Source organism: Martes martes, assembly GCF_963455335.1.
Source record: "Martes martes genome assembly, chromosome: X".
NCBI classification, from domain to species: domain Eukaryota; kingdom Metazoa; phylum Chordata; class Mammalia; order Carnivora; family Mustelidae; genus Martes; species Martes martes.
Window position 1 is genome coordinate 95,405,093 of NC_137897.1, and position 16,876 is coordinate 95,421,968.

Genomic DNA, 16,876 nt, shown 5'->3' on the forward strand with positions numbered 1-16,876 from the left:
GCAGCCCTGGAATAAATCCCACTTGGTCGTGGTGAATAATCCTTTTAATGTATTGTTGGATCCTATTGGCCAGTATTTTGGTGAGAATTTTCGCATCTGTGTTCATCAAAGATATTGGTCTGTAATTCTCTTTTTTGGTGGGATCCTTGTCTGGTTTTGGGATCAAGGTGATGCTGGCCTCATAGAATGAATTTGGAAGTTTTCCTTCCATTTCTATTTTTTGGAACAGTTTCAGGAGAATAGGAATTAATTCTTCTTTAAATGTTTGGTAGAATTCCCCTGGGAAGCCGTCTGGTCCTGGACTTTTGTTTGTTTGGAGATTTTTGATGACTGTTTCAATCTCCTTACTGGTTATGGGTCTGTTCAGGTTATCTATTTCTTCCTGGTTCAGTTGTGGTAGTTTATACGTCTCTAGAAATGTATCCATTTCTTCCAGATTGTCGAATTTGTTGGTGTAGAGTTGCTCGTAGTATGTTCTTATAATTGTTTGTATTTCTTTGGTGTTGGTTGTGATCTCTCCTCTTTCATTCATGATTTTATTTATTTGCGTCCTTTCTCTTTTCTTTTTGATAAGGCTGGCCAGGGGCTTATCAATCTTATTAATTCTTTCAAAGAACCAGCTCCTAGTTTTGTTGATTTGTTCTATTGTTTTTTTAGTTTCTATTTCATTGATTTCTGCTCTGATCTTTATGATTTCTCTTCTCCTGCTGGGTTTAGGCTTTCTTTCTTGTTCTTTCTCCAGCTCCTTTAGGTGTAGGGTTAGGTTGTGTATTTGAGACCTTTCATGTTTCTTGAGGAAGGCTTGCACCGCTATATATTTTCCTCTCAGGACTGCCTTTGTTGTGTCCCACAGATTTTGAACCGTTGTGTTTTCATTATCATTTGTTTCCATTAATTTTTTCAATTCTTCTTTAATTTCCTGGTTGACCCATTCATTTTTTAGAAGGATGCTGTTTAGTCTCCATGTATTTGCATTCTTTCCAAATTTCCTCTTGTGATTGAGTTCTAGCTTCAGAGCATTGTGGTCTGAAAATATGCAGGGAATAATCTCAATCTTTTGGTACCGATTGAGACCTGATTTATGACCCAGGATGTGGTCTATTCTGGAGAATGTTCCATGTGCACTAGAGAAGAATGTATATTCAGTTGCTTTGGGATGGAATGTTCTGAATATATCTGTGATGTCCATCTGGTCCAGTGTGTCATTTAAGGCCTTTATTTCCTTATTGATCTTTTGCTTGGATGATCTGTCCATTTCAGTGAGGGGAGTGTTAAAGTCCCCTGCTATGATTGTATTACTGTCGATGTATTTCTTTGATTTTGTTATTAATTGGTTTATATAGTTGGCTGCTCCCATGTTAGGGGCATAGATATTTAAGATTGTTAGGTCTTCTTGTTGGACAGACCCTTTGAGTATGATATAGTGTCCTTCCTCATCTCTTATTATAGTCTTTGGCTTAAAATCGAATTGATCTGATATAAGGATTGCCACCCCAGCTTTCTTCTGATGTCCATTAGCATGGTACATTGTTTTCCACCCCCTCACTTTAAATCTGGAGGTGTCTTCGGGTCTAAAATGAGTTTCTTGTAGGCAGCATATTGATGGGTTTTGTTTTTTTATCCATTCTGATACCCTGTGTCTTTTGATCGGGGCATTTAGCCCATTAACATTCAGGGTAACTATTGAGAGATATGAATTTAGTGCCATTGTATTGCCTGTAAGGTGACTGTTACTGTATATTGTCTCTGTTTCTTTCTGATCTACTCCTTTTAGGGTCTCTCTTTGCTTAGAGGACCCCTTTCAATATTTCCTGTAGAGCTGGTTTGGTGTTTGCAAATTCTTTCAGCTTTTGTTTGTCCTGGAAGCTCTTTATCTCTCTTTCTATTTTCAATGATAGCCTAGCCGGATATAGGATTCTTGGCTGCATGTTTTTCTCATTTAGTGCTCTGAATATATCATGCCAGTTCTTGCTGGCCTGCCAGGTCTCTGTGGATAGGTCTGCTGCCAGTCTAATGTTTTTACCCTTGTATGTTACAGACTTCTTTTCCCGGGCTGCTTTCAGGATTTTCTCTTTGTCGCTAAGACTTGTAAATTTTACTATCAGGTGACGAGGTGTGGACCTATTTTTATTGATTTTGAGGGGCGTTCTTAGCATCTCCTGGATTTTGATGTTTGTTCCCTTTGCCACATTAGGGAAATTCTCTCCAATAATTGTCTCCAATATACCTTCTGCTCCCCTCTCTCTTTCTTCTTCTTCTGGAATCCCAATTATTCTAATGTTGTGTCGTCTTCTGGTGTCGCTTATCTCTCGAATTCTCTCCTCGTGGTCCAGTATTTGTTTGTCTCTCTTTTGCTCAGCTTCTTTATTCTCTGTCATTTGGTCTTCTATGTCACTAATTCTTTCTTCTGCCTCATTTATCCTAGCGGTGAGAGCTTCCATTTTTGATTGCACCTCATTAATAGCTTTTTTGATTTCAACTTGGTTAGATTTTAGTTCTTTTATTTCTCCAGAAAGGGCTTTTATCTCTCCGGAGAGGGTTTCTCTAATATCTTCTATGCCTTTTTCGAGCCCAGCTAGAACCTTGAGAATTGTCATTCTGAACTCTAGATCTGTCATGTTACCAATGTCTGTATTGATTAGGTCCCCAGCCTTCGGTACTGCCTCTTGTTCTTTTTTTTGTGGTGAGTTTTTCCACCTTGTCATTTTGACCAGATAAGATTTGCTTTCTCCTGCTGTGGAATTCCGCTGTTCTTGGTGACTGAAGTTGGTTTTGGATGGGTTTCTTGTTGATCTTCTGGGGGAGGGGCCTGTTGTAGTGATTCTCAAGTGTCTTTGCCGTAGGCGGAATTGCACCGCCCTTGCCAGGGGCCGGGCTAAGTAATCAGCTCGGGTTTGCTTTCGGGAGCTTTTGTTCCCTGAGTGCTTTCCGTAGAGTTCCGGAGGATGGGAATGAAGATGGCGGCCTCCCAGTCTCTCGGCCCAGAGGAGCCGAGAGCTTGGGGTTCCGCTCCTCAGTGTGCTCTCAGAGCAAAGCGCCCAACCTCCCCGCCTCCCTGGCCTGCGGTCGCGCCTTGAGGAAAGCAGTCAATTGCTGGAGCTGGAGAAAAGCGCCAGGTCGCTTCCGTCTCCGTGGCCTCTGGCCGCTCTCAGAGCCCACCCAGCCTGCGACCAGCACAAGGTAACCCCGGGCTTAGAGCTCATTCCTCGGCTTTGTCGCTGTAGCCGGCTTCCCCGCTCTAATACCTGCAAGCTCTGCAGCACTCAGACACCCCCAGTCCTTCTGTGACCCCGCGGGACCTGGGGTTATGCTGACCCCGCCTGGGTTCCCCCCTGGTTTAGCCTCTGGAGCGATGTCTCCCAGTGGAGCCGACTTTTAAAAGTCCCGATTTTGTGCTGCGTTGCTCCGCCACTTCCCGGGAGCCGGCCCCTCCCCCCGGGGTCTACCTTCCCGTCGCTTTGGATTCACTTCTCCACAGGTCCTACCTTTCCGAAAGTGATCGATTTTCTGTTTCTAGAATTGTTGCTCTTCTTCTCTTCGATTTCCCGTTGGATTTGTAGGTGTTCACAATGGTTAAATAAGCTATCTAGCTTATCTCCAGCTACCCAATGTCGTCTCAGCCTGCTACTTCTCTGCCTTCTTGACTCCTCCCTCCACAAAGCACTTTCTATTTCAAGTGGGTTATGAGTTAATCATGCTCTCCTCATTTGTACCTTGTACATTTTTCTGTCCTCATACTTCTCCCGCTGGGTTGTAATTGTCTGTTAATTTGTCAGTCTTTCTTCCTCTGGTGTTGAGATCCTCCAGGCTTGGGACCAGGTTTTGGTGACCTCTGTCTCCCCAGCATCTGGCCCCAGGATTGGCACAGAGCAGGCACTCAACAAATGTCCATTAGAAGAAGAGATGAATGAAATGTGGTTAAGTGAGGTAACTCTTCCATCCACTAGGGACATCAATCCATATTCCTTTTGAGTCCAGTGGTATGTGGGTGTGCTATGCAGGTAAACTGGTTCTCAAGGGGGAAAAGCCCTGATTTAACATGTTGGCTGATGTCTATAGTGTAAATACTCCTACCATGGCTGATTTCAAGTTACTAATGGCTTAATAACTGGCTCACAAAATTCCCTTCAGGAGCCCCCTGTTTTGGGCTGAACCTCTGTAATTCTGCCTGGAGTGCTTGAACTGTTATCAAGTCAGTGGGATCAGAAAGGTAGATAAGCTGTCAGAGTGGGGAAGATAATGCCAAATTGAAACAGCAAGTGTGAAAGACCAAAGAAAACCAAACATTTGAGAATTAGGAGAATTCTATGTTTGGCCTGCCATGAACGAAGTCTCTATCATTTGTCATACATTGCCAAATAGAGAGATACTTCAATGACATGGATCTTAGAAGAGGAGAAATCTGCCACTCTCCTAAAAAACAAAGGCCCCCCAAATATACTGGGTTTCTGAGATCTATTTCCTTTTATTTGAAAATATATATTTGTTCACTTGTTTCCTTCAACAATCAGAAAATCTCACAGATTGGGGTATCAAATGCTAGAAGCATTGAACAAATAGAAGCTTTATTCACAGAAGCATAATTAGGGAGTTCTAAGGAGAACATCTCATTCTCCATGTCCCCACACCAAATGTTCCTTCCTCTCTCCTCCCAACATGGAGGCTCCATCATTCTGGACTGAACCTGAGTTTCTAATACTCTACCCAGCCAGCCATAGCTAAATTTTGCACACTGTATGGAGCTTATGGGTAAATGGCAGGATCTGAATCCAGAACCATCTGGCTCTTTCTAGTACATCACCTTTAATAAATACCAATTTTTTCCCCAGGCTTTAAGGGTGATTCAGATCACATCTATAAAGAAAATATAAACACTATAAGATGTCATTTTAGGTGTACTACTAGAGTTGTTGATGCTGATAAATACCTAAAGATTGGAAAATGTGACTTGTGGGGGAATGAAGGAAGTCCTGCATTATTCCACATATCCCCAAGCGGTTACAGTTGGAAACAACACATATTTGAGTGACTATTCAGCTGTATGCCAGATGTCATCCCTTTTTTTTAAAATCCAAATAATGAAAAAAAAATTTACAAGGAATGTGTCCACTGGCACTCTCAAATCTTCTATTACCACCTATATAGTTCTCCAAGTACATCTTAGGAATCCAAGATTATAGTGCTTTGGGCCCAAAAGATTTTGGAAAATCTACAAAGAAAAAGGGTACCTTTTGATATTTAGAATAAAGTTATAAATATTAAAGCCAAAGTTGTAAGTGTGAACATAAGTGACAGTAAATTTCATAAAAGAATACATGAAGAATGCTGGTATTTAATAGGTATTGTTTAGGGACACCTGGGTGGTTTAGCCCGTTAAGCATCCGACTCCTTGTTTCAACTCAGGTCACCATCTCAAGATCGTGAGGCAGAGCCCCATGTTGGGTTCACTCTCAGCATGGAGTCTGCTTGAGATTGTCTCTCCCTCTCCCTCTGCCCCTACCCCTTCAAATAAATAAATAAATCTGTTTTTAAAAAGTGAAAAATAAAAATGTACTCTAAAATAAATTATCACTGATTTAGGGAGATAGTGAAAACAAGTTCAGAGAGACTACAAAAGTCATACATATGGGTATGTTGAAGAGAAACTAACATCCTTTTGCTGTATTATTCTAGGCTGAATACTAATTAAAATTATCCTACCTCACCTACCTGAAAAAACATCTAGAATATTTCCAAATATAAATAGGGTACTGTGAAAGATTTTCCAGATGAAGTACTCCAAGAAAAAGCACAGTGTTTGGAAACACATCATTTTACAGGAAGTTCCGGTGGAAAGGTCCTAGTGTTTTAAGTATTCGTTATTGGCTCAAAGCTGCTGGACTTCCTGGGGAATGCAGTACATGTAAATTGCCTTAGTAGATGTTTTGCAGAGTTACCAGATTTGTCATTTGTACCCATTTCCAGGCATTATTTGTTACCTCCAAAACACTGTCCATCATTTTGCTCCCTTACAAAACTCACGAACCTTTGAAAGTAGGTAGAGATACTCAAGATTTGAACCACAAGGCAAATTAACCTTATTTTATCAGGACAGGGAGACACAATCTACATTCTCTTTGCTAAAGACGTGACAGCTTTAAGGCATTATTTCCCACCATCCCTTGCAGTATACCACGGGATTTTCAGTGACATCTGGATGAATAAATTTTATTTCTATACAGTTGCATTTATTTTCTTGTATGTAGTTTCATGGATATTATTGCTTTAAACATGGCTAAATTTAAAAAAAGGAGTAGCTATAAAGATAAATATGAAGTAAATAATAGTACTGCAGTATGTGGATAGGACACAAATAGAAGTCTTCAAGGGAATGAAATTTGAGATATACTGTTTCTGGGTTAATACAGAGAGGTATCCCCCCCAAGGTCAACATGCACTGAAATGGTCCCTTATCCACAGGAGTGAGAATTATCTGTTGCTCCTTTAACTTACTCGTGGCCATGTATTGCCTATCATTTGTACGTTCTCTTTGCCTCTCCTGCTGTTTAGCATTAAATCTTCTGTATATTCTATTCAGTCATAGTGAATGCACTATTAAAGTCTGGGAAGTGAAACTTCCCAAAGACGTGTTCTTTGGTGAAATCCTTGTCCTCTAATCCTCACATCCTGGCGTTTTATTTGGTGCCTTATTCAATTGCCTTCTCTCTGCATGAGCTTCTCCTCTAGACAGCGTAAGTGCTGATGAGATTTTTCGGTTATACTCCAATTTTCCTTCTTTATGAAAAGCTTCAGCCCATCTTTCTCCATTGGCACCACCCCCACCCCCACTGCCATTGGGCTGACTTTGGGATGGGTGATTGGCTCTTCTCTGCCTCACTAATCCAGCACACTTATTCAAGTCAAATGACTGCAGTATGAAGCACTCACTGTCTTTCAGTTAAGGGAGAACATGTGTGTGCAGATTGAGATTATTACAAAATAATTCTAACAGAATTGACTTCTGATATATGTTTACTAAGACTAAAGCAATTGAGTAGTTTGAGGTTTTCATTCAAGAAAATGAATGCCTTTTATCATATCTGATGGAAGATTTCTTCTGGGAAATGTGGCATATTCTGAGGCTGATTTTTGTAGCATACCACTATTTAACTCCCAACACAGCTGAAATTAGATAGGTTGCCATAGGACAACATATCTTTTTATAACTATAAAAAAAAGAAAGCAGAAATGGAAGGGGGTACTGAAAAATGTTTTCTCCTTAAACACAAGGAATGTGGGTTTTTCCTTAAAGAGAAAATACCTATACAATAGGTAAACCGGGCAAATTAAAACTGGGAGCCTCCCTCATTTCTCTCCCTAGCCCCCCAGACTTCCCAGGGTACCTAAATTGAAGAGAAGCAGATTAAGGTGAGCGGCAAGGCATGTTCTGTACTCAAAGCAAGATCAATCTTTATACATAGATCCTTTTTTGGCACCAATGTAGAAAATCCAAACATGGAGATACTTAGGTCTGCAAATAACCTAATCTGCATACCAGATGGATCTAAGGGGGAATAAAATCATAGACACTTTTCCACATACACATATTTTTTTTTAATGCAAGCATAGAAAAACAGATGCTTTTGCTCCCAAAGGGTCTGTGGGCCTCTCTCAAGTAGTCTTATGGAGCAATATAATTTCAAATTTCTAAAATTATGAAAATGTCTAGATTGAGCTTTAGATTGAAAAAGAAATGGCCTCTTACATAGAAAACCAACTGAACACTTTCTGGATTATTTTTAACTATTCAGTGAAACCCAGCCTCCAATGCCACAGATAAGTGGATGGGGGAGTCAATAAGGGAACATTTCCCCCAAATGGGTAGCCATGATTCATCAGTTGTTTTAACAAATAATTTAATGCTCGGCTATATGCTCAACTCAGTGAGTTAGTATGGAAGAGCTGTTTTCATCTGCAAACAAAACTGTTGTTTAAGTTTCAATGAAGAGGGATTGTGGCATTTTGTTCTTTCAGATCCTATTTGTGAAGCTAAAAATAAATTTCCTTAAAACAATGAATTTTATCTACATTTGACACATCTCTCCTTTTTACATTTATCATATCCACCATCACATCTCTCCATCCATCATCTCCAACAAATCTTACAAAGGCACAGTGAATATGGTATAAGGATTTTGAAACCTGGTATTTCCTCCTTAAATTTCACAGTAGACTGTTAAGACAGCTTTTCTACTTGAAGTTCTGAAACTAATTCAGAAAGAGCTATTATAATTACTGTAAAAGCAAAGTTGAATATTCTCTTGGTTACCAGAGTCATTAAATAGCTCAGGGTACAATTTATGCCTTGTTCATCTACAGCAGATGGCAAGAATCAAGATTGAGGACTAACTGCACAAGAATCACTCCCATTAACTAGTTCTTTTGTGCATTGTATCACATACGGTCCTCCCACCCCACCCTCCCTCCCACAAGCCCTGCACCAAAACTGCAAAACAGGGAAAGACCCAGAGTGTTTAAAACAGGACACTTTTTGCGGCGAGGCCTCACTTAGCTCACATTGGTAGGATCACTGCTGCCTCACGGAAGTAAGATTTCAAGGTATCACAGTATCAGAGTGCACTCTGTTAAATATCAGGACTGGGAACATTTCTGTGAGAAACCTACTGCAAAGGTACCATGTGGGTTTGTTTTTTTTTTTTTTTCCCAGCAGAAATTACCAACACAATCAAGCAGACCCTGGTGACTCAGGCATTGACAACAGCATCCATGATGATACTGTGCAGGAGTACGATGTTGTTTGCTATCTCCTTTAAGTCAGCCTGTCACTTCGTTTGCTGCTAACATGCCTCTTTCTAATATTACGCCCTCCCTCTATACACACCCTTCCTAATTTGCAGCTTTTCTTTGTGAAGTGCAAAACCAAGATTGGTAAGAACTCTATGCTAAGTAAGAGTTAAGAAGGCGCTGGAAGTAAGGGTGAGGAAATAATTAGGGCCTTGGAGGCAGCAGCTCTGTGACACCTAAAGATTCCTATCTTTAGATAATTTTCCCATCCCTTCCAGCTTAAGCTAAATTCCGTGAGGTGATAATATGAGACAGCTACCAGCAGATAAATGAGTTTCTTCTGAACAAACTACCTGGGCAGGGACGGAAGCAGATATTCCAATAGCTTCAAGTGTTTCCGAACCTAAAATACAATGTCTCAGGGAGTGACCCCCCCCCCCAGGGTTATTTAACTTCTTGTGATTACATGAGGCACGTCCCACCCCGAGTGTAGATGTTTTTCACTTTGATCTTGACAACACTGAGGAGACAGGAAGGACCAGGTTCATCATCCCAGATTACAGATAAGGAAATGGAGGCAGGAGTACGTTGAGTGATTTGCCCATAAACAAGCAGTGAGTACATGACAAGTTTGGGCTCCTGGGTTCTCATTCAGGACTTTTCTCCCAACACTGATGTTTCTTTTCCCCCCTCTGCTCAAAAAGACACTAAGCCCTTCCTCTGGTGAGAAAGACCCCATTTCTTTTGGGCTTGCTGCTTTATTTCTCAAAGTTCTGCCAGACGCCCTCAGGAATCTCACTCATTTTTCTGGCAGAACTCAGAACCCTCTGCTTTTATTATGTTGAGGGTTGTCAGTGAATTAAAAATGCAACAAATGTATGGTCCCAACTTGCCATCCAGAGTTAACAAATGTCACCAGTAAGGAGGTTTCTCACAGCGGACACTGAAGAATACATCCCAGCAGATACCTAATAGCTCATTTTGTGTCGTGGCAGCGTGAGAAATCACTTGCTCAAGACATTCATTAACCTTTCATTTCCTCCATAAATAATCAGTCAGAAATGTGGCTCATATTTTAAATTAATCGAAAACAGCTCTCTCTCTCTCTCTCTCTCTCTCCCTCTCCCTCTCTCTCTCTGCCCATGAATGACTGGAAAGCTTCTAATGCCAGCATGATAAGGATATTTAAATATGTGGTTCCACTCCTCTGAGCCAGTTTAAACCTTATCTTCTCCAGGAAACCTCTATCCATTCCAGCATACCTTAGATACCTCTTTTTCTTCTTCTCCAAGAACCTAGAACAATTTTTAGTGTTTGACATTAAGTGCATATTAACAAACCATGTAACGTACTGCCAAGAATTTGGGTTCTAGAGGCAGACAGATTCAGGTTCTAATTCCAGCTTTACTACTTCTGAGCTGTGTGGTCTCGGGCATATTACTTAAACTCTCTTTAGGGGCGCCTGGGTGGCCCAGTCATTAAGCGTCTGCCTTCGGCTCGGGTCATGATCCCAGGGTGCTGGGATGGAGTCCCGCATCAGGCTCTCTGCTCATCGGAAAGCCTGCTTCTCCCTCTCCCTCTCCCACTCCCCCTGCTTGTGTTGCTGCTCTTGCTGTCTCTTTCTCTGTCAAATAAATAAATAAAATCTTAAAAGAAAAACCTCTCTCTAGCTGAGATTCCTCTTTAGAAAATGAAACTAATGAAACGTAATCTGTTAAATTGTTCTAGGGATTAAATACATATAAAGCACCTAGCACACTGTCTACCATATACTAGGCACTCAATTAAGGGCAATTGTTTTTACTGCTATTACGGCCTTTTATATATAGTTCTGGTTTGATACATAAGCAATTTTGCTATCTTGTCAAGTTGTTTTTATTTTATCTTTTTTTAATATTTTATTTATTTATTTAAAGAGAGAGAGAGAGTGGGGAAGGGGCAGAAGGAGAGAGAGAATCTCAAGCAGACTCCCCACTGAGCAAGGAGCCCAAAACAGGGCTCAATCCCCACATCCCCGAGATCACAACCAGAGCCGAAATCAAGAGTCAGATGCTCAACTGACCCAGGCACCCCCTCAAGTTGTTTTTAAACCCTTTGACCGCTGTGTCCACGGTCGAACTTGTCAGGAAGCTTAAGCTTAAGGGCAACTTACTTGCATGGGTTCTTTCCAACGCCTTACTATTCATGCTTTTGTTTCACTTTTCTTAAACAGCGCTCCTAAAGTGGTATTAGCATCAGACCTGGAACAAAACTGGGTTCCACTTCCAGTTGTGTCTTTATCCTCTATGCGATCCCCGTCCTGGTTCCCACTCCCTGCATTCAGTACTGTACTTTGTACATAATCAGCACTTAATAAAGTGACATTTTATAAAATCCTCAATTAACCGGAATTTGCCCTACTTAGCTATCTGGAAATAAGCTTATGTGAGGTATTTAGTCAAAAACTTGCAACTGACAACTTTCAATTCACTTACACATTTTGAAAAAACAAAATGCATTTTCTAAACTGTAGGGTTTAGAATTAATACAGTGTTATTCATGAAAATTACCATAAGAATGATGACCCCAAGCCGGGTTTCTCCACCTCAGGTGTAACTGACATTTTTTACCAGACAATTATTTGTTGTGGAGGCCTGGCCTGTGCAGGGATGAGTAGTGAGTGTGAGTAGTGAGTAGAGGATGGCCTCTACTCACTAGATACTAGTCACCTTTCCAGATGTGACAACCAAATATGCTTCCAGGCGGCTCCAAATGTCCACTAGGGGACAACCCCCTCCCCCTGCCCTGCACCCTTGCATCCAGCACCAAAAGCTGTACGGATGGTCACAAATCTTTCCTATTAAGGGAGGAAAAGGAAGGTAAGCATTTTAGAAAAGTTTAAAAGCAATTCCGATTAATCTGAAAATCCCATTAACCCCATTCCCAGAGTGTTCTATTCCTTAAGCATTCCAGATAACAACAAAAAAAATGTACTGCATATTCTATTTTCTAATTTGTATTCCACATTCAGCCCATTTTTCATCTCAGCAGCTGAGTACAGAATCCAGTTCATAGGTGGGGGGATCATCAGCTTCATGGCTTCTGCCATCTATTTTAAGTGACAATGATGCTACTGACCTGGAAGTTTAGAGAGATTTTCCTCCCTTGTTTTTGACACTTTTAACTTTGATGTTACCAATTCTTCCTGCATTTTCTGCCTGAAATTGAAATGTGCAAAAAAAAAAAAAAAAAAAACTCTGGGCCTGTTAACTGTGATTTTACTATATACAAAAGACCTAACAATTTATTGATCATCTAAAAGCAATTAGTGGGCGCCTGGGTGGCTCAGTGGATTAAAGCCTCTGCCTTCCGCTCAGGTCATGATCCCAGGGTCCTGGGATCAGTCCCCGCATTGGGCTCTCTGCTTAGCGGGGAGCCTGCTTCCCCCACCCCCGCCTGCTGCTCTGCCTACTTGTGATCTCTTTCTGTCAAATGAATAAATAAAATCTTTAAAAAAATAAAAAATTTTAAAAAAAGTAATTCGCTCTAGCCCATTGATTGATTGTTTTACTTCCCATTGACGAGGCAATTGAAAATGTCCTTTTTAAATAAGCAGTATTTCTTATTTCTTCTTTTGCAGGTTGTGATCCTGGGAAAACATTCAAGAGGTTATCACTACATGCTTGCTAACCTGGTAAGAACAAGCAGAGTTTTTGTTTCCCAGGGCAATATATTCTATTTAGTTTGTGTCATCCGTAATCACCCAAAAAAGAAATACACAAAGAACCTAACGTGTTCTTTAGGTGCTTGGCGAAATGAGTCAGAAAATGCCAAAACCTGAATGCAATAGCCTTGTTTTCAATTATGCTCTCTGTTTAAGCTGTGAGCTTCTATTCTCTCATTTAAAACATAGTAATTTGAGATGATTTTTCACCAATTCTTCTTAGATATGATTTGAATTTGAAATGTAAACCATTTGATCCAGGTTTGAAATATAACACAAGGGACAGGGGACACAGGAAATTGATTCTTTCCCCCTTTTACCCAAGTAGACGTACACATCAGTTCTGGGTTTGTCTTTCCAGAAGCAGACCACTACCAAATCTTTTCAAATCAGATGCCAGAAGTAGGTTGGAACATAGAACATCAAGGGACCCTGTCAAAGTGGACAGCCACCTCTATACTTATAATAAAACACAACTTAAATCTTTTCCTTCATATTTCCCATGTCTTTAAAACCCATGACCTCTAGAAGCTAATATTACATTTAGGTTAGTTTATAGTTCTTTCTCCAAAAAGACAATTGTTTTAAGAATTAACTAAATGGCTTCTAAATCGGGAATATCTGTTTGGCAGAGGTTTTGAATAATACTATCTCCCCAAAATGAAAGAGGAATGTTAAATTATCACTGTGATACTAAGAATCTATTACATTATTACATGACATGAGTTCTAACCCTGATCTTGTTTCATTAGCACAACAGAATGATAATCATTATGGAGCTCTTACACCAAAAGAATAGCAACAAAGATGAAAGATTATTATAATTATATTCTTAGATTTCTTAAAGAAAAAATCTTATTTGTTTTAATGATTAAAATTTTTTTAATGAGAAAGGAAATGTTACTTAAACCTCTTTTAGGAAGTGTGTTTTCCAACACTTTATGAGATGATGATTAAAGCTATTGCTTTAAAATGTAGTGTGCCTCTTCTCCAATAAATTGCTCAAAGTGGAGCACTTCAGACCATTTGGGGGATAAATGTATTGACTCTTTTAGGAGGGGAAATCTTGATTCTTCATTTACTTCTAAATACATTCAATTTGGTTTTTTAAGGCAACCAATAAGTAAAGGATGTTTGCTGACTCATTGGAAGTTAGACCAGGGCTTGGCAGGAAACATGGATGTCACAGCAAGGCAGCTGAGGGCAGTTACTGATGGGTTTTTACCATTTTTTTCTGATCAATAAGTATTTTGTTCTCCTTCTTTCCTTCCTTCCTTCCTTCCCTCCTTCCTTCCTTTTCCTTCTCCTTCTCTTTTGCCTTATACATCCCAGGGTTCATCCGTCACTGACAGTATATGAGATGACTTTACATAGTGCACACATACTTTTTTTATTATGATGGTAGTGTATCATTTATTGTGTGTTAGAAAAATATAAAATGAGCACATCAAAATCCAAATTTCATGGGTATTATTAGTTCATACAGGGCTAATGTAGAGATTTAACAACAAATGAATCCATTTTGTAATGTGTCAAATGTGTTGCGTAAGCAATAACATGGGAGATAAACATATGGCAGGGTCTGGTTTTTGTATATGTGGTTATGGTGGCATGTGGATGACTGAAGTTTGGGAAAGAGCATTGAATGAAGGATCAGAAAGTTTGAGTTGTCATACGGACTTTGCTACTTACTAACTAGCTATGGGACCTTACATAAGTCACTTCAGTTTCCTTACTATAAACCTCAGATGGGAGTGGGGGGGTTCACTGATGTAATGGTTGGGCCCTTTGGAAGCAGATGCTAAGATATAATTAGAAGTCCAAGACACTTGCTGGGAGTGATATCCGTAAAAAATTAAAGAGAAAGGGTCACAAGTGGAAAGGGAGAGCTTAAGGCAATTCAGATCTGATATCAGCCAAAGAGAGGAAAAGGAAGTTTGAGGAGAACTTCAGATGGTGGGATAGTTCTAAGAAAGACTTGGCCAGCACAACCGAGAATTCCTGCGCAAAGACCCCACGCTACCCTGAAACCCCAAGCCACTGCACCAGCACCTTGCTCAGCCATTGTCTGGCAGCTGCTCAGGAAACACATACCTTCTGCCTGAAAGCTGAGGCAGATCCTGAAACTGGAGGCTATCAGCTCACTAAACTCCTGGAGGCAGGTTCCGTCTTAAAGGGAGATCCGAGCCATGTGCATCAATGACTGGATGATACATGGAGACTTTTGCCATTCTAGAATTCTAACTGGGCCTCCTTATTCCTACCAATAATCCTTTAGATGAGCTTTGGTTTCAACGGGAGACCCAGACCTGGCAGAAATGAAAGCATGTAGAGTGATAGAACTGCAAGAGAGAATCATTAGGACGAGGTTGTGGAAAAGAATCATTAACTGAATGCCCAGCCAGGACTCAGAATCATGAGACAGTGGGAGGAAGCCTACTACAAGAACAAGTCAAGTCTGGTCCTTCAGAAAGAATGTAATTCATGACATAATGTCAGTCTACCTAATGAAAATGTGAAATCATTCACCATGCGTTGAGTTGCCAGTCCTTTTCCTCTAGTGACTTTCTTTTCATTTGAACTCAGCCATATGTTTCTATAAGTCCCTGTACTCTATATCAAATTGAATGCAGGCAATAGAGATAGGAACTGTTGCTAATCTCTGATAAAAATGAGACAGATTATCCCATTATGGTTTCCAGGTTTTTTATAGCAGATAAAAATACCCCAAACACCTCTACCAAAGACACACACACACACACACACACACACACACACCCCAAAACTATTTAGAATTTCCTTAGATGGTCAAAAAAGGGTAAGTGGAGCTAAGATGTTTCCTTTCAAAATGAGCCAGCTGGATGACAGCTGAGGACAGATACACAAGGGAACAAAGTCTAATCTGAGTCTAGGTATAAGCAATAACACAGAACCCCCCCACCTTCTTCTACAAATGCAAAGTCAAAGACAGTCATGGCCCTTCCCTAAGCTTTTTGGAATCACCTGCACCAGAGTGCCATGTCTACCCCTTGCCACGGAGCTCCATCTATCTGGCAAAGACTTCTATGTGCTTTAACATAGACATTCTCTGGTAGCAATCCAAACGTGAGAAGACTCAGATAGCCCTTGGATGCTTCAACACAGGACTCTCACAGGTCAGGTTGTACATTTCACAGTGGACAATAAGCTGCAGAAAGTTCTACCTTACTGAAGTCTCTGGAAGAAACAAAAGATTCCATCAGAAGTACAGGCCAGAGATGTGGTCTGGGGAAGACACAGGCCAGAGGTGAACATCCCAATGATGAGAGAGCAAACAAGTCTCCAATAAATTCTGTATCAGTTGGTGGTGTCATTTTTTTCAGGATGGTTCCATAGTTGTTGTGTTCTCTTCCAGGACTCTAAGGTGGTAATGTTTTGCCACTATGGTACCAGAGGTAACCAGCATGTATACTCTCTGTCAGTCAGACAACCTCTCTCTCTTTCAAGGCAAGGTCCTGGATCAGGATCCTTTACATTGCATCCCCAGGCATGTTGTGTATTGTGATTTAATTTTTTTATATATGTCAGTAATGATAGCTCAGTCATTGTGTGCACAACCCTAGACTAACAACCCTAGGAATAATGAAAATAAGCACTAGACCCAGAGCTAAGAAACAGGTTTCTTAATCCATAAAATGGAGAGTTACACAAAATTATTATTTTCCCAAGCATACTACTTGTACAAAAGATGATTTTAGGGAGTACACAGCAAAGTTTCTTAAACTTATTAGTTTGGAATTTATATTAAATGAGTTTTGCTGAGGTAACTATCCTCTCAATTCTGTGATTTTACAGATACCATTCTTTAGAATGAGGGTAAAATAGATATTTAGGTTAAAAAATTTAGACCATATAAAAAAATATTAGGTAAATTATGGCTCAGATGATCCACCTATATGGCAGAAAACTATAAAGGTGGCATACTAATGATTAAAACTTGGGAAACACTCCAAGGTCACTTCCAGCTCTACATTTCTTCCCTCATGGAGGGTCAATTTAGACCAGAGAAGGCCAGGAGTGAGAATATAGGCATAGCAGTTAGGCAGAAGCTGAGGATATAAATGGGGGAACAAAACCAGAAGACTGTTGTCCTTAGGGATATAAAGCCATAAGGCAGGCTTAAAATCATTTCAGGTGGGCAGAAGCCAAGAAGGGTATGAGTACCCTTATCTAAGTTCTAAACATAGCTGAGGATCTGAAGGATCAATCAAAACCATCCTGCGGTCAACACAAAATGAATTAGATCTGGGTTAAGATGGTCCAACAACAGATGTTCAGCACCCAGCTCTGAAAATAGGACCAAAGAAAAAAAAAAAGCATTTGAGGTGCCCAGGGGAGAAAATGAGCCAT

The 16,876-nt window shown here is 40.3% G+C and overlaps 1 protein-coding gene across 1 annotated transcript in view; it reads left to right on the forward strand.

Annotated features, from left to right (window-relative positions):
* The window catches only part of GRIA3 (glutamate ionotropic receptor AMPA type subunit 3), a gene marked incomplete at its 3' end in the record, with an annotated part of 287,070 nt that overhangs the window by 166,442 nt on the left and 103,752 nt on the right, over window positions 1–16,876 (forward strand). The window contains exon 5 of the mRNA XM_080795778.1: window positions 12,404–12,457. Within this exon, the coding sequence (XP_080651904.1) occupies window positions 12,404–12,457 (54 nt within the window). The remainder of the gene's footprint in view (window positions 1–12,403; window positions 12,458–16,876) is intronic.